Raw genomic sequence first — 18,354 nt, 5'->3', positions numbered from 1 at the left:
AAAAAGGACCAGGATGAACCCCCAGTTGAGGAACATCAGAAACCAGCTGGACCTCAGGAACCACGTGGACCTCCTACCAGAGGTCCAGGTGGTTCGTGAGGTCCCTCAAGCGATCCTCAAAGAGACCTACCTCGTGCTTTCAAGGGCACCTTTGTGCACAGCTGCTGGCTCACCGTTTCACTCTGCACCCGGCTGCCTTGTGCCCTGCACCGAAGATCCAGCTGTGCCCTAAGGGTCCCTCACCCCTTGCGACCTTGACACCCTAAGGCAAACCACTGGACTTACTTTAAGTCCACCTGTGCAGCGCTTTTCCAAGTGGTCCCCGAAGTGGCCTGGCACCAGCTCCATCGACTTTCTTCATCTGCTTCCACTGAAACCGGGAGCCGACCAAACTTCTCCAGTTGGTCCATAGTGCCCTCCGACAACCTCAACATACCTGTGAAAGGAGACATTGGCAAACACATAGCATGATTTTATATGCATTTTTAAAGTATTTTCTCCATTGATTCCTATGGTGCATAATTATGCAAAAAAAGAACATTTTTAATCAAACTTAAAAAATCCCTAACTTAAAAAGTACTTACCTGATTTTGATGGTCAATACATTTATCTAAATCTGAAGTATTTTTTTTTGATTGGTATTGAGTTATTCTTTTGAGTGTGTGATCTTATTTATTTATTGATACTGTGAGTACAACAAGTGCTTTGCGCTTGTCCAAGATTAACCTGACTGCTCAACCAAGTTACCATAAAAAATAGAGCATTAGGTGGTCTAGTTCTTACCTCTGTAATCCAATGTGTGGTTGCCTTGACCCCCTGGACAGTGTACTTAGCTTAGCACACTACATAGAGGGCCAGCCTCCTACACTGTTAACTGTCCCCTGCTACAAGTTGTGGCAGCTAAACAAAATTTGACGATAGGGTGCGGTAGCGAAGCCCTGCGTGGGCAAGATGCCGCCACCCTAAATGGTATAGTTGGAAAAATATTTAGGTCTCTATTTCAATTACCAGGGTATACTTCCCAAGCTCAAACCAGACTTGAGTTTGGTTACTTAAACCAAAATATAGCAAGGGAATGTAGCTATATTAAAACTTGGAAACACCTACAGCTATCAAAGGGAAATCAACTCTGCCAGGTGATTTGGAAGGAGATTAGTTTGCATCCTACAGCCAAAATCTAGACAGTACCTAGATCAGGCATTAAAACTTTTGAAAGTACGGGAACTATGTGACTCAAACCTTTCCTATTATGCATTTAAAAAAAATCTTAAACCGAACAGCAAAGAAGAGATCAGTAATAATGGATAAGAACCTGTTAGCAGCCAGGTCGCACTCTTGGATGGTAATAAATGAGTATAAACTCCTGAAATATCAACCAAAGCTGGAGGCCGGATGGTCAAAAGCTGAGAAGGATATTTTTATTAAACATCGATATGGCCTTATTCCTGGTGGTGTCTACCAAGCCCCATGGGAATGTACTGCAACAATTCCCCAGTGTAGGCTCTGTGGCTGTGGACTGGAAGACATTACTCATCTGATCTGCATCTGTAATGGCCTACTGAATGAGCGTAAAACTCTATTAAAAGCAGCATTCAATCAGAGGGGAATACGGTCCTGCAGAGAAGCAGTAATCACCTGCTTTAAACCTTCTGACTGTATCTTGAATTCCAGATTTACAAAGTTTTAATGCCTGACATCTAAAAAGTTATTGCAAGCTCATCAATTAGTATAAACGTAATATATGTTTCTGCTGGCCTACAAGGCCTCCGCACAGTATCCAGGAAAGTATTTTTAGCTCTGGAGTATTAATTTAATTGTAAATAAATTTACAACTTATTTTAAAGAAAAAATATTAGAAATCTTGTAGATACCTCTCTAACATGCTTAGAATCGCATACATAAAATGAGGAGAGTGAGAAATCAATGCACTTTATAGGAAAACCTATGTGGCTATGACTAAAACATACTCACTCTAATCAGGGGGTATTTTGCTAGCAAAAACAAGTAACAACAGCAATATTTTATGAAATGTATAATTAAAAGAAAAGTTATGGTTAGTTATACTGATCTTATATTTTATAAATTTAAGAAGAATTTTTAGACCTGAATGGAAGGTATTTGCTTTTTATTTTGTATGAGGTGAGTAGTATCTTTTAAAAATGTATGATGTATCGGTTTTTATTAACTATGCATTTAAATAAACTTGAACTATACTGTTAACCATGATCAAGCCACATGGAATAGAAAACCTAAGGATTGTAATAGAAATGAATATTGAAAGTGTTGGCTATGCAGACTATTTTAAATGCTGGCATGTTGTTGGTCTCTGTAGATGTGACGTTTGTGTCCTTGTGTTAGCATGTTCACAAATAACTTTGGCATGAGCAATCCAAACTACTCTAAGTGCAGTGTGAATCATAGCTGTATTATATGGAATGACAGCTGCAATCCGAATCCAGTCTGCAGAGTCTGATCCCCGCCTTGACTATGTTGTGATGGAAGTAAATTCTATGAGGAGTAGAATAGTTTTGACTAGCCTCTGGAGGGGGAACCATGTAGAAGTAAATCATGCAGAAGCTTTCCTAACCAATGGATCACTTCATAAGGCTTTGAAAAATCTCATAAAATCATATAAAAATCACATGCATATTATATTGCAGCATCTTATCTCTGCTTTGCTGTGCCCCTATGATCTTGGAGGAGGCTTTGCAGTCAGTGGATCCGTTGTGGCATTGTAGAGCCAGGATTTCCCTTAGTCTCACTCCCTACCTCTACCCAAGCACTGTTTAGAGGCATGCATAGTCCAGTATATATATGTTGAATCCTATAAAGTAGAGCCATCAATATTTGAAGCATTATCTTTGTTTTCATGTAAAGTGCACAAGTGTCATGATATCCTTGTGCCCCATGCGACAGATGTGAAGAACACACTCTAGAGCATGCAAGAAAATGCCTGGTTCGTTTTCTTTCCCATTGTAATCAACTGTCATTCGCATTTGTTGTAGTATACACCCAAGGACAGAAGCGGAGGGGCGTTATGCAGCACATTGCATGACTTTTCTCTTTCCTGTTCTATTTTACAGGCACACCAGCAGAAGATGCAGGAGGATGTGGACACAGTACACCAATCAATAGTATGTCCGAAAGAGTTGTGAAGTTGCGTGGTTTTCTGAGGGAATGCTGTGTACATGAGCTGTGTCTGTCCTGAAAGCGCATGTTGTATGTTTCTGTTGCCTTCTGATTGATGTACAGTTCTTTTACTGTTATTGCATGTTGTACCTTCTATAGATGTGCAGCAGTGTCCTTTCAGAGAAGACAATGTTGCTTACATATGTGCATCATACATTTTGTGATGCCATGTTATGACTTCCTCTTGAATGTTGTCTTTCTCTCTAGATATGCACCATGTGTTCTATGCTGGCATGTTGTTGCTTCCTTTAGATGTGAAGTGTGTGCCCATGCGCTGGCATGCTGTCACTCACTCTAGATGTGCAGTTTGCTCACTGGGATGAAGTGTTGCAGCACATATTGATTTACAGGTTGTGTGATTCTGACGCCTTGTTGTCATCCCGTCTAGGTGTGTAGTGTCTGTCCTGTGGTAGCATGTTGTTTTCCCTCCATGTAGCTGTACAGTGTTTGTCCTTATCAGTTCTTAATTTGAGCTGGTGGTTTCTGGTGCTCAGCACAAGCGCTTGTGACAGTCCGTTACATGGTGGCACTGGTTATGAAATTTAAAGATGAACACAACAAGTGTTGTCTATTAATTCAAAACACATTTAAAATGACTAAAATCTGAGGCATTCTTAAAGCTGTGGGAGCCTGGAATAGTCTGAACTGTCACACTCACAGGAGTCTGAGAGAAAATAGTTGTGTTGGTGCTGTCATGGCAGCACTGGCGGGCAGTGGTTGATGCAACCAGCAGTGGCCTCCTGATGAAGGCCCTGGCATTTATTTTGTTACAAACTAAGCAGTGGTCCTTGTGATGGAGTGTTGTTTTTTGCTGTAGGGGTGCAGTGTGTATTCTTCTGAGGACATCTTCTTGACCTTTAAATGTACATTGTAGGACCTATAATTGCATGTTACGGTTTTCTCTGGCTGTGCAATGTGTGGCCTGTAATAGCATATTGCTTTCTGTAGGTATGTAGTGTCATGTGAGGGAATATTGTCACTTCATCTAGAGGTGTGCTGCGTGTAATGTAATGACAAGTTGTGACTCCTCCTAGGTGTGCGGTATCTGTCCTTGTAATGGCATGGTGTTGCTTCCTGTAGCTGTGCGGTGTCCTAGTTATCATATGTTGTACCTGCTAATCCTGATCCTTTGTTACTTTATTCTTTCCTGTTGCCATCTGTTTGCACAGAAAGACATGGAAGAAAGGCTCAAGCAATTCCCTGGCCCGGAAGAGATGAAGAAAATGGTGGAGTGGGAGGTCCTACATGAAGCTTTGGTGAAGGGTCGCACGGTGAGTAAAATGTTGGTTTAAACTGAAGGGCAAATGGACTTGTCAGATATATTGGAGACAGCAGGCAGGACAGCAGTATTCCCGCAACCACCATTGGTCGAGTGAGTGATGAGCTTTAACTTCCCATTAGTCCCTTGTCAACAGTGTTTCTTCCAGATTCTAAGCTGGCAGGACAACCATATTTCTGTGACCGTCCAAACACAACAAAGAACAATCCCGAAACACGTCCCCTGGTCATTGATATATATATATATATAGTATATATATATATATATATATATATATATATATATATATATATATATACTAAAAAAACAAACGTTACAGAGACGTTATAGTTAGGTTCTGAATTTACTCATACAAAACCATAGAAATTCAGCAGTTATACTTAGAGTTCTTCTAAGTAGCTATTTCTTGCACCCTAAAGTAATTATAACTTGGTCTCTTGCCACCCTAACACTAGTTGAACTGTGCCATGCAATTAGGGAGATGGCGTGTAATAACATGCCTGGCATAAATGGGATGCCCATCGAATTTTACTCTACCTTTGCCTCTCGTTTGGTCCCATGCCTGGTGAAATTATATACAGAGTCCCTAAAGGCAGAAACTCTGCCTCCAACTACCCACCAGGCCCTAGTCACCTCCCTGCTTAAATCTAGGAGGGCCTCAGGAGATCTTTCCTCCTACATACCACCCTCCATGTTGACCTTAGAATATAAAATCCTCAGTAAAGTGCTGGCCCAATGGCTGCTCTGATTACTTCCTGACCTAGTTCATGTCAACCAACGTGGCTTTGTCCCGCTCAGGAGCACCCCTCTGAACATCAGGCACCTATACCAGGTAATGGACATAGCACATGATCCATTTCCCAACGCTGGTTGCATCTCACTAGACCTCCAACAGGCATTTGTTTCCCTGGACTGGGAGTATACGTTCTTGGTTCTGCGAAATGTCAGTATCCCTCCCACATTCATTAATTGGATTAGGTTACTTTATTCCAACCCCCAAAGTATGAGCCAAAACAGGTATGCGCATTTTCTCACAATACTCGGTTTCCCGAGGAACACATCAGGGATGTCCGTTGTCTGGCCTCTGAGTTAGCCATGCCAAATCACACATGTTTTCCTTTCAAGGCAATATGCCCAATGACCCGATTCCCTGGACACATGGATCATCCTGGTGGCACACCACACATTTAGGTATCTGGGAATTCAGATCTACAGATCACCCTTGGATCTACTTAAAGGGAATTTACTTAAAGGATAGCTCAGCGCTGAGAGCCCAGGTGAAGTTCTAGGTCATGCTGCCCCTCTCTGTGACAGACCAGTTGGGCCTTTCAAAAATGGTGATGCTACCCAAATTGCTATATTATTTGGTAAATTTACTGAAAATTATCCCTCTGCCTGTTTTTAAGACATTGACTGTCTCCAGCTTGACCTTATTTGGGCTTAGTGTCGATGGCGTGTTAGCCTCCTTAAACTACAACTGCCAATGGAGAGTGAAGGATTGGGAGTGCCCGACTATCAGGTCCTATTGCATCGCAGCCCAATTACAATGGCTCTCTTATTGGCTGGCAGGGATACATTTACAGGAAATAGGTTGTATACAACCTAACCTGTGCTCCGGGGTTTTATATAGACTGCTACTAACAGGTATCATGCCTCCCCCCAAGGTCCTTCTACTCCTGCATAATGCTATAACATACTGGAAGACTGCGCTCCGTCATACACATACTATGAAGCCTTACACCTCAAACATCCCTCTATGTGGCCTGCACACCCCGGTGCATACTCCTACATCCACCAGACTGACACCATGGGAAATGGTAGGTGTCACCACTGTCGGCGACCTCTTTGAGGATGGAATATTGTTGTCACACCAGGTCTTTATGCAATTACATGAGGGGTCCCCCAAACTCCCTGTATATCACACAGGTCCTGCTTTGGAATGCATACCAATAGTGCTTGAAAAACATATAGCAATGTAGGGATATATTTATTTCCATTTGGTACATGGAGGATCTCAAAGTATTGAAACGCCACTGCAGACAGCTGGAATGCTAATGAAGAAGGATCCAGGACAATGCAGACTGGACCACGTTCAAATCCGCCCTATCATGCTGCCATCAAATGATATGGACCTCCAGATCCCCCACTCTGGTGGACTGCCTTGATGCCAGCAACAATAGAAGCAAATAAATCTTTTTAATTGTAAAATATTTCACCTCACCATCGGCCACCTCCGAAACAATCACCCTCATCATCTCCCCAGAAGAAACCACTGCCATTATAACGTCCATCCACTGAGGCTCCACATGTGACCCCCCCACACATACTCTAGAGGACTGCAACCCATCAGCGCCATGCTCTTACCCATTCTGAAGGCCTCCACCTCTTCCTTGATATTCCCAGATGCTTGTAAAAACACAACTAGCCTCCCATTGCTGAAGAAACCCTCTGTTGACCATTCATCACTCGCCAACTACAGACCAATTGCACTGCTGCCATTCCTGGCCAAGGTCTTAAAGACAATCATTAACAGACACCTCACGAATACCTTAATGACCTTCAACTCCTGTACACCACTCAGTCTGGTTTGAGCCCCAACCACAGCACCAAAACTGCCCTCATCGCCACCAAAGATGACATCTGCATGACTGTACAGAGGAGACACAGTTGCCCTCCTCCACCTGGATCTCTCCGCAGCATTTGACACTGTCTCCCATCCCATCCTCATCCAAAGCCTACACAACATCGAAATCCAAGGGGACACACTCCAATAGATCTGCTCCTTCATGACTAGAAGGACCCAGTCAGTCAACCTGGCACCATACACTTCAGACGCTGTGTCCTCGTATGCAGCGTTCTCCAATGATCGTCCCTGAGCCTAACCCTCTTCGATGCATAATTGATTCCTCTAGCAAGCATCATCCGCTCTCCTAACATCAACGTCCTCTTCTGTGCTGCCTATACACAACTCATTCTCTCCCTTGGGGTCTAGACGCCCACTACATGGATCAAGTTCAATGCCTTCATGACTAAAATCGCCCATTGGTTGAAGACCAGCTGACTAAAGCTTAACAAACAAGACCGAAATTGTGATCGCTGGGAAGAGCACATGACTGTGGTACTCCACCTGGTGGCCAACAGAGTTAGGACCAACACCCACCCCACCACCCATGCCATGGACCTCGGGATCATTATCGACAACAAACCGAATATGGCTGCTCAAGTCAGTGCCATCACTGCCTCATGCTTCCATTCCCCGAAGATACTGAGGAAGATATTCAAATGGCCCCAATCAGCACCCGGAAAACTGTTACACATACTCTAGTCACAAGCAAGCTATTTATGGGAACACCCTCTGTGCCAGGATCAAAGGAAAACTCACCAGAAGGCTGCAGACCATTCAGAATTTGGCAACCAGAATAAGTCTCCCATGCTGAACTCACATCACACTGCATGTGAAGGTGCTCCACTGGCTCCCCATTCACAAAGAGGCACAATTCAAACTTCTCACTCACGCTTTCAAGACACTACATAACACCGGCCCAACATACCTCAATAATCACATCTGCTTTCCTAAACCTTCCAGACCAATCCACTCGTCCAGACTTCTACTTGCACAGATCCCACACATATGGAAAGCCAGAATCGGCAATCAAGCCTTCTTCTACATCGATCCTAAAGCATGGAATGACCTGCCACAACACATTAGAGCCGCCTCCTCACTTCTTGAACTCTACAAGAATCTTAAGACACAGGATTTCTGAATAGTCCTACTACGCCCTAGATGTGGCTAGGCGCACACCAGCTCAGGGTCAGGATACCTTTCCGGGTGAAAGTATACTCTACAAATCTACATAACATAACACACCATAACACAACACAACATAACATATAACATAGCATAACATAACAACACTACTGCACGCCTCAGCCAGGATATCAAGAGGAGCTGCCTCTTGATGAGGTTCAATTTGATTTTCACCAACAGTGATGAGTAATTTGCCTTGCAGGGTCCCTGAATTAGTCAATGTTACATTAACCCTTAGGGTGCCCAGGACGAGCTGGTCTCGCCTTCAGCAATGGTTACGTGGAGGGGGCAGAGAGGCATGAAAGGAGAGGAAATATCTGTCCTCTCCTTTCATGTCTCTGAGCATTTCTGCTGCCCGATCGCGATGCGATTGGGCAGCAGAAATGCGACTTGACACCAGGGAATTTTTTTTGTTTGTGTTTATGAAATAAGAGGAGCGTCCCCTTGGGCAAGGGCCGCTCCCCAGGGGAGCAATTTATTTCGAAGCTATTATAATTAGGCCGGTCTGCCCCAGGGGGTCGGGGGGAAGAAACCCCTAGACACCAGGGATTTTTTGTTTGTTTGTTTTTGTTTTTATTTGAATGTGGGGAGCAACCCCTTAGGCAAGGGTCGCTCCGGGCAGATCAGCCTATTTTTATTAGGCCAGTCTGCCCCCAAGGGGGGCAGAAATCACTAGACACCAGGGATTTTTTTTTGTGGTCAGTTTCACATGAGGGGAGCAACCCCTTAGGAAAGGCTCGCTCCCCTGGGGGGGGGCAAATTTGTTTTAGGCCATTTCTGCCCCCCCCTTGGGGGCAGATCGGCCTATTTTTATTAGGCCAATCTGCCCCAATGGGGGCAGAAACCACTAGACACCAGGGATTTTTTTTTTTGGCATCAATTTCACGCAAGGGGAGCGACCCGTTAGGCAAGGGTCATTTCCCTGGGGGGGGGGATTTATTTTACGCCATTTCTGCCCCTTTTGGGGACAGGTCAGCCTATTTTTATTAGGCCGATCTGCCCCCAAGGGGGGGCAGAAACTACTAGGCACCAGGGATTTTTTTTTGCACAAATCCACGCAAGGGGAGCGACCCTTGGGGGGCAAATTTATTTTAGGCTATTTGTGCTCCCCTTGGGGGCAGATCGGCCTATTTCTACTAGGCCGATCTGCCCCCGGAGGGCAGAAACCACTTCGGCACCAGGGAGTGGTGTGTGTGTATGTGTGTGTTTTGTTTGGGGGGCAGCCCCTTGCTCAAGGGTCGCTCCCCATGGGGGCACATTACTGTTGGCCATATCAGCCCCCCTTGGGGGCAGATCAGACTCTTTTTGGAAGGCCCATCTCTCCCCAAGGGGGGGGGGGGCAGAAAGCCCACCAGAGACAAGGGAAGATTTATTTTTCAAAACAAGAGTGTGGGGGTATGGCCATACCCCCAACCCAAATAAATGGGGCCAAAGTTGTTCTGCCCACCAGTGGGGGGGGGGGAGCAGAAAGTCCACTAAATGCCAGGGAATAAAAAAAAAAAATAGTGTGGTGGTGGCTACCAACCAGTATGGGCATGACTATGCCCCCACCCCAACTGAAGGGGGTAACAGTCTTTCAGCTCCCCCGCATACTAAAACATCTTATCCCACGGCAAGCCAGTGGACATTTGATTATTTGGGGTTTTAGTTGTACATTTGGGCCATGAGAGCTTGGCTGACTCTGAAAATTGTCCCACTTGGAATGGTGAGGGCTGCACTTTTTGGGTTTTGGGATGCTGCCATGTAGAAAAATCCACAAGACCTAGACACATCTGAAAACTAAACATCTGGGTGATTCCAAGGTGGTGTGCTTCACATGCAGCCCACACCATTTTCTTACCCACAATGCCCTGCTGCAAACCTCCAACTTTGCTGGAAATCACACATTTTTTCCCCATTTTTGTAATGGAAACTTCCGGAATCTGCAGGAATCCAAAAAATTCCTACCACTCAGTATTGTCTCATCTATAACGATAAAAGTTCTGCTGCACTTGTCAGCCTAAAAATGTTTTTTTCCAAACTGCCCTTTTGGACCAACTTTGGTTCCCCCTCAATTTCAACATGTTTTTGGCTCTTCCCTGTTACAAGCACTTGGCCCAACTACACAAGTGAGGTATCATTTTTACTGGGAGACTAAGGGGAACGTTGGGTGGTAGGAAATTTGTCCCCGTGTGGTGATCCTAAACAGAAATGTGGGAAACGTGTGATTTTTAAGCTAAATTTGAGGTTTGCTGAGGACTTGGGGGAACCACACACAAGTCACACCTCCCTGGACTCCCTCTGGTGTCTAGTTTTCAGAAATGTCTGGGTTTGGTAGGTTTCCCTAGATGGCTGCTGAGCCCAGGACCAAAAACGCAGGTGCCCCCCCGCAAAAACAGGTAGTTTTGTATTTGATAATTTTGATGTGTCCAGATAGTGTTTTGTGGCATTTATTGTTGCGAGCACAAGGCCTACCCACACAAGTGAGGTACCATTTTTATCGGGAGACTAGGGGGAACGCTGGGTGGAAGGAAATCTGTGGCTCCTCTCAGATTCCAGAACTTTCTGTCACCGAACTGTGAGGAAAAAGTGTTTATTTAGCCAAATTTTGAGGTTTGCAAAGGATTCTGGGTAACAGAACTTGGTGAGAGCCCCACAAGTCACCCCATCTTGGATTCCCCTAGGTCTCTAGTTTTCAAGCATGCACAGGTTTGGTAGATTTCCCTACGTTCCGACTAAGCTAGAGGCCGAAATCCACAGGTCGGCACTTTGCAAAAAACACCTCTGTTTTCTTTGGAAAAATATGATGTGTCCATGTTGTGTTTTGGGGCATTTCCTGTCGGGGGCACTAGGCCTACCCACACAAGTGAGGTATCATTTTTATCGGGAGACTTGGAGGAATGCTAGGTGGGAGGAAATGTGTGGCTCCTCTGAGATTCCAGAACTTTCTATCACCGAAATGTGAGGAAAAAGTGTTGTTTTGCTAAATTCTGAGGTTTGTAAAGGATTCTGGGTAACAAAACCTGGTGAGAGCCCCACAAATCACCCCATCTTGGATTCCCCCAGGTCTCTAGTTTTAAAAAATGCACAGGTTTGGTAGGTTTCCCTAGGTGCCAACTGAACTAGAGGCCAAAATCCACAGGTAGGCACTTTGCAAAAAACACCTCTGTTTTCTTTGGGAAAATGGGATGTGTCCAGGTTGTGTTTTGGGGCATTTCCTGTTGCAGGCGCTAGGCCTACCCACACAAGTGAGGTACCATTGTTATTGGGAGACTCGGGGGAACATAGAATAGCAAAACAAGTGTTACTGCCCCTTGTCTTTCTCTACTTTTTTTCCTTCCAAATATAAGACAGTGTGTAAAAAAGACATCTATTTGAGAAATGCCCTGTAATTCACATGCTAGTATGGGCACCTCGGAATTCAGAGGTGTGCAAATAACAACTGCTCCTCAACACCTTATCCTGTGCCCATTTTGGAAATACAAAGGTTTTCTTGATACGTATTTTTCACTCTTTATATTTCAGCAAATGAACTGCTGTATACCCGGTATAGAATGAAAACCCACTGCAAGGCGCAGCTCATTTATTGGCTTTGGGTACCTACGGTACCTACAAGCCCTATATAACCCCGTAACCAGAAGTGTCCAGCAGACGTACCGGTATGTTGCTTTAAAAAATCTGACATCGCAGGAAAAAGTTACAGAGTAAAACGTATTTTGTTATTTTCTGTTGGAAACCCTTGTAGGATCTACACAAATTACCTATTGCTGAATTCAGAATTTTGTCTACTTTTCAGAAATGTTTAGGTTTCTGGGATCAAGCATTGGTTTTACACCCATTTCTGTCACTGACTGGAAGGAGGCTGAAAGCACAAAAAATCGTAAAAATTGGGTATGTCCCAGTAAAATGCCAAAATTGTGTTGAAAAATTTTCTGATTCAAGTCTGCCTGTTCCTGAAAGCTGGGAAGCTGGTGATTTTAGCACCGCAACCCTTTGTTGATGCCACTTTCAGGGGAAAAAACCACAAGCCTTCTTCTGCAGCCCTTTTTCCTATTTTTTTTTTAAAAACGACGACATTTTCACTGTATTTTGGCTAATTTCTTGGTCTGCTTCAGGTGAACCCACAAAGTCTGGGTACCTCTAGAATCCCTAGGATGTTGGAAAAAAAGGGTGCAAATTTGGCGTGGGTAGCTTATGTAGACAAAAAGTTATGAGGGCCTAAGCGCGTCCTGCCCCAAATAGCCAGAAAAAGGCCTGGCACCTGAGGGGGAAAATGCCTGGCAGCGAAGGGGTTAATACCAACATATGTACCCTTCAAAATGTGTCAATGTGAGCTGTTCTCAGATTTTCTCAGATATTCCAATGCCCAACATTTCAAATGTGTCTAGATTTACCTTGAACCAGGAGATTGATCCATATTTTCCCAGAATATCTAGTATCACTGATATTGATGTTTCTGAGTCAGTGATTGTTAACAGGATATCATCTGCAAAGAGATGTATTTTATGTGACATACCTCCAAAGGACATTTCCATCACCTCCACTGTCTATTTTGTTCTCCTTTAGTTTATGGACAGGGCAAATTAAAGAGAGGAAAAAACATTGTTGGGTCCCTCTCTGTTATTCAAAGGATTCTGTTTTTCACCATTTAAATAAGTATTGATGGTGTGGAATTGGTGGAGCTTGCCCATATGAATATATATGTATATTACGGAGCCCACCCACATCTTGGCCAGCACACATGAGGAATGACAAATCTACACAATCAACCTTTCTAGTGTTGAAGACAAGTAGAAGTACATGCATTTTAAATTTTTTGCATTTCTCTACCAAGTGTAGTATTTGGTAGTATGTGGTGCATAGTATTGAGTGTTCGTCTAGCTATTATAACCCCACCTTGGACTTGGTATCTCCATTAATTTTCTGCTTTTTTGGATAGTGTGTTAGTTAAGATTTTTAGTTTGGGACTGAGTGAAGCAGTGGGCTTATAGAAGGCACACAATTCTTTGGGCTTATTCTCTTTGTGGAAGGAGCTATAGTGAGGTGCTATAATTGACGAGAATCTCCTATAGAAATACTAGGACATCTGGGCCTGGTGCCTTATCAAGTGGTTGTTATGGCGCTTTCTAAATGTTCTGTTTCCTGTGAGGTAAGGACTGTTAGATTATGGTCCTTCAGAATGTAATCAGGGATATAAAGATTTCAGGGTTCTACCCCTATAGCTTCTCCAAGAATTTGAGAAATTCTCTTTTCTTTTCCACATCAGAGTAGGTTTTAATACCCTTATCGTATAATATGGTGGGGATTAAAGTTCTCACTCTGTTAATAACCTAGGAGCTAAATTAATATTTTACAATTTTTAAAGCTTATATGCCATATGTAGAGAATAGAATGTAAGAACATATATGGAGTGTTGAGATTTACTCAACTATTCAAAATACTTACAATGCAGTCAGATAAGTAGTTTAAAATGCCAGCAATCAGAGTTTGCTAAGAGTGAAGAAGGGACATAGAGCATAATGGGGCAACTAGCCTGTTTGTGTGCCTGCCTTGAGTGAGATTAAATGGGCAGCTGCTAGTAGACTTAATACAGAGTTACAGTCAGGCATTGACACTACTTACTGCACTTCTCCTAGAGGGCGGGCCAGTCCACTAAGCAGACCAGATGGGGGCCCACACGCAATGCCTCCCTTAGGTAACATGGAAGCCGGGGCGGGGAGGGGCAGAAAAGCCCGCAAAAATGGCACGCATAGATTGGTGGACGTTGTTTGACCCTGACAATCCAGGTGCAGTGAGGCTAGTTTAAAGGGAGCCATGGAAGGCACCCCAACAAACAGCCGGACTGAGAGTATTGGGTTGGCAGAGGACTGCTTGGAAGCACAACATAGCACCCAGAAGAATACTGCTGTGAAGAGCTTTGGGGATAGTTGTACCAGCACGGACCGAAGACCTCGTCAGGAGACTTTCCAGGTTGAAGAAACCGCGTCTGGGACTTCATCAGCAGGACCACCAAAACAAGGATCATGGTCAGGCACAGGCATCGTCGGAGCGAAGGACTGAATCCAGTCCACATCAAGCGCGCATTGGATCGTGGCAAGTATCACGGGCATCAACGGGGAGGCAGGAGCGGTTCCGGGAAGCCTAGCGGCTGGGCGGCCTAATCATAGTCAGACGGCAAGGTGCACAGAGTGCACATTGGAGCAAGGCAAGTTTTTATTTGTACAGGAAAAAAGCAGGCGGGGAGCAGCGAGGCCAAGGGGTTGGCACAGAAGCAAGCTCACGTGTACTGGGGTCAGAGGCCCTCTTTTTGCAAAGATTCAAGAACTATCTCTGGTAGCAACGTGTCAAAGGTCAACTTTGGAAGGCAGTTGGGCACGTTGGAGCACGTCCATGTGCCAGCTGCAAACTATTTAAAGATGAGCCTTCCCTGTCATAGCCTGCAGTGACTCATTATAGCTTCTCCCTGGGGCCAGACAATATTTTTGTGCAAAAATCTAAAGTCTGTGAGGGGCAACCCTACAGTTGCCAGGCAAAAGAAAGCAAAGAAGCTCACATTGGGCAAGGTAGCAGGTCCCTCTCCACATCCTCCAATGGCCACTTTCTTGGTGTCAACACTAGGGGTGGTCCCCAAAAAGGAAGAAGGAATATTCCGGCTGATTTATAACCTATTGAATCCACCAGGTTCAATGGAGCAGGACATCTGCTTGGTGTTGTATGCAACAGTGGACGATGCGTTATATTGTATCCGAGTGGTGGGTAAAGGAGCCTTATTGGGTAAAACGGACATAGAATCCTCCTTTCGCCTGTTACTGATTCACCCAAACAGCTACCACGTACTGGGCTTCTAGCTGGTTGGGGAATTTTATTATGACAAATGCTTGTCAAAGGGCTGCGCTATCTCTTATGCGTACTTCAAAGCCTTCAGTACGTTCTTGGGATGGGCCATAAGGGAGCGTTGCAAGGCAGGTTGAGTCACCCACTACCTAGATGATTTCTTGTTTATTGGGAGACAGGGGACCGTGGGATGCCACAACCTTCTCCAAGGTTTTCAAGAGCTGTCAGGATACCTCGGGATGCCAAAGAAAAGACTGAAGGCCCAACGACATGCCTATCATTTCAGGGGATAGAATTTACACAACAGATGGGATTTGCAGACTGACACCAAACAAAGTAATGGAACTGAAACAGGTGTCTAAAATTTGGAGTGAGGGGTAATACCAGCAGGCAGACCTTTTGCAGGGAGGTTGTGTAGGGACCTGGTTGAGAAGCACCACAGAATACGTATTACAAAAGGAGTCAGGGAGGACTTAAGACAGTGGTTCACCTTCTTCACCATCTTCAATGGGACAGTTATTTGGCAAGACCCTGGGTGACAGCAGAACAGCTGAAACTATTCACTGATGCAGTGGAGGGGAAGGATTTGTGGTGGTACTGGGCACGGCCTGGACAGCACACCGCTGGCCAGCCTCCTGGGTGCAGAGCGGGATGACAAAAAAGTGACCCTCCTGGAACTCTTTCCCATTGTGGTGGCTTTTTCCATAAGGGGGCGACAGGCTCACGAACAAACAGATCACGCTGTGATCGGACAACCAAGGGGTGGTACAGGCTGTGAACCGAGGCACGGTACGTTGACCTGCAGTGGTGCACCTATTATGTCACTTGGTGGAATGTCAGCTGAAAGGCAACATAGCTGTGAGGGCAAGACACATTTCAGAATGGCCAGTGGCTGATGCTCTGTCTCGATTTCAGTGGTGGTGTTTTAAGGAGCTGGCACCTCAGGTGGATTCATCGGGACCCTGGTACCAGAGTCACTGTGGGAGTTGGCCAACCTGACTTGACGCTACTGGTGGACAATTCCCTAACTGGCTACACAGCAGCACAATATTGTAAGTGTTGGTGGCCTTTCAAGGGGTGACCAGCGTGTCAGGGTGGGACTCAGTCTCTGAGGAGGATGTGCGGAGCTTTATTGATTGGGCTTTTAGAAATGGCAAGACTTAGACATGGGAACTGGCTCACCTCACAGCAGTGGCTTATCACGCAAAGCTAGCATCTGTGTTGGAACCCAGCATATTACTCTATTGCAGATTGGCTATATAGGGATAGGGCAGGTTAAAGTCAGGGCAACAGGATCAGTGCAGACCCCTTGATTTTGACGCATTGGTGGGAGTAGTGGCGGCACTAGCATTATTCTGCAACAATGGCCACAAGCTCATAATGTTCAAAGCTGCCTTTAGACTGGCATTTTAGGTGCCTGTCGTATAAGCGAGATAGTTGCTCCCTCCAAAACTGCTTCCGGGACTCAGTGCTTACACAGGAGCGACCTGATACTGGGCTTCAGTCACCTGATTTTACACCTGCTCAGGTCCAAGACGGATCAGGCAGGTAAGGGGAAATATTCCTGGATGTATTGCATAGTGGTGGCGGAGTGCTGTCCAGTATGCTGCATGAAGGTATATGCATGGTCAGGATTGCCCAAGGGGCCCCCCTGTTCTTCCACATAGACAGGTCCTATCTCAGCTGGTCTCAGTTTATAGCCGTCCTAGAAATGGCCTTAGCCAAGGCAGACTTTTTTCCAATCAGATTGCTCTCTTTTTGAATTGGCACTGCCACAACAGCAGCGTCAAAAGGGCTGGAGGGACGACCATATCAAACAGTAGGGCGGTGGTCTTCAGACACCTACAAACACTACATCAGGCCAACAGGCCCTTAAAATAATGTTGTTTCGTCTAACACGCCCAAACAACGGCAAGCGCAGGGTCTGGCTGGTGGCACTTCTACATCATGTGGGCCAGCAATGGGCAGCGGCGTGGCAGGACTATGGTGGAATGTGGTTCAAAAATACAGATGACCTGGCTGGGTTGGCTGGGCATGAGGTGTGCTCAACTGATTCCCAGTGTGGAGCCTGCCCTTCAGCGCGAAGGATGACCGGATGCGGTGGTGGTTCACCTGGGGGTCAATGACCTGGAGGCCCTAGGTCACAAGGATCTCCTATTAGCCTTAGCCTCGGGTTTGACAGCAATATTGCGTCTACTGCACCCAGCCAATGTGTTTTGGTCAAAGATCATAGATAGACCTCACTGGAGGGGACACACGAGAAGGGAGCTGTGGAAAGGTCCAGACAGAAGCTAAACATATCTATGTCCAAAATTTGTAGGGCCAATTCCTGGGGTTTAGTCAGGCACGGTTTCATTAACCTCAAAATGGCCGTTTACTACGAGTCTGATGGAGTACATTTGTCAGGTGTGGGCATGGATATGTTCCTGCTAAACCTAGTAGGTAGCCCAGAACTATATGGTTTTTATTAGCTCAAGTGGGGGAGCTGCCTGATGTCAGGAAATCACAGGCAACATGGCAGAGAGAAAGTCGGTTTGGCCTGAAGCACAAAAGCCTAAAAAGAGGCCTGCTCCAACAGGGTCCTTTGGATGTCTTATGGCAGGGAAAAAGGGGGAGCAGGCAAGATCTTTGGGATGCCTTGTGGCAGGGACAGCGGAGACCAGGCACAAAGAGGCAGCAGCGGACGGCCACGGCACTTGTGGCCCAGGAGGTCATAGAGACCACCCATCAGTAGCAAGGGCGGAGCCAAGTAGCTGCTGAACCCTGTTGCACATCACAAAGGCCTGCATAAAGGAGGCAGTTCTTGAAGAGCACCTAGAGCAGATGGAGGGACAGAAGAAGTATACTAGATGTTCAAGAATTTGGGGGGTGCATGGGGCAGTTGATGACCATGATATGCAATGTTATTGCACCATGTAATACCTCTCAAAATGTGATAATAAACTGGCCAATTATATCTCAAAAACATCTCTCTGTGGTTCATGAGCAAAAGAGGAACAGAGAGCAGATGGGGGAATGTCAAGGTCGCTGGACAGGTGAGAGTCATTTCCCAGAGTGGGAGGGGTTTTATGAAATGCCTTTGGCTTTTACCCCTTGCAATGGCGTGAGCAATTTTCACTGGATAATATTTTGTCACACAGGGGTTAACCAAAGTTAGCACTCTGAGAAGTGGGTGAAAAGTCTGGTATTGTCAAGCGGGTGCCAGTAATACAATCAAAACCTCTGTCTGTATCAGCAGATTTTTAATTTCCTTTGGTGCCGTTCT

The 18,354-nt window shown here is 45.4% G+C and overlaps 1 protein-coding gene across 1 annotated transcript in view; it reads left to right on the top strand.

The window, feature by feature from the left end:
• The window catches only part of QRICH2 (glutamine rich 2), a 479,286-nt gene that overhangs the window by 170,085 nt on the left and 290,847 nt on the right, over positions 1–18,354 (top strand). Inside the window, exons 4-5 of the mRNA XM_069201754.1 lie at positions 3,084–3,134; positions 4,359–4,460. Of these exons, the coding sequence (XP_069057855.1) occupies positions 3,084–3,134; positions 4,359–4,460 (153 nt within the window). The remainder of the gene's footprint in view (positions 1–3,083; positions 3,135–4,358; positions 4,461–18,354) is intronic.

This window comes from Pleurodeles waltl, chromosome 7 (genome assembly GCF_031143425.1).
Source record: "Pleurodeles waltl isolate 20211129_DDA chromosome 7, aPleWal1.hap1.20221129, whole genome shotgun sequence".
NCBI lineage: Eukaryota > Metazoa > Chordata > Amphibia > Caudata > Salamandridae > Pleurodeles > Pleurodeles waltl.
The sequence above is the reverse complement of the archived record's forward strand: the minus strand, read 5'-3'. Positions and strand labels throughout refer to the sequence as shown.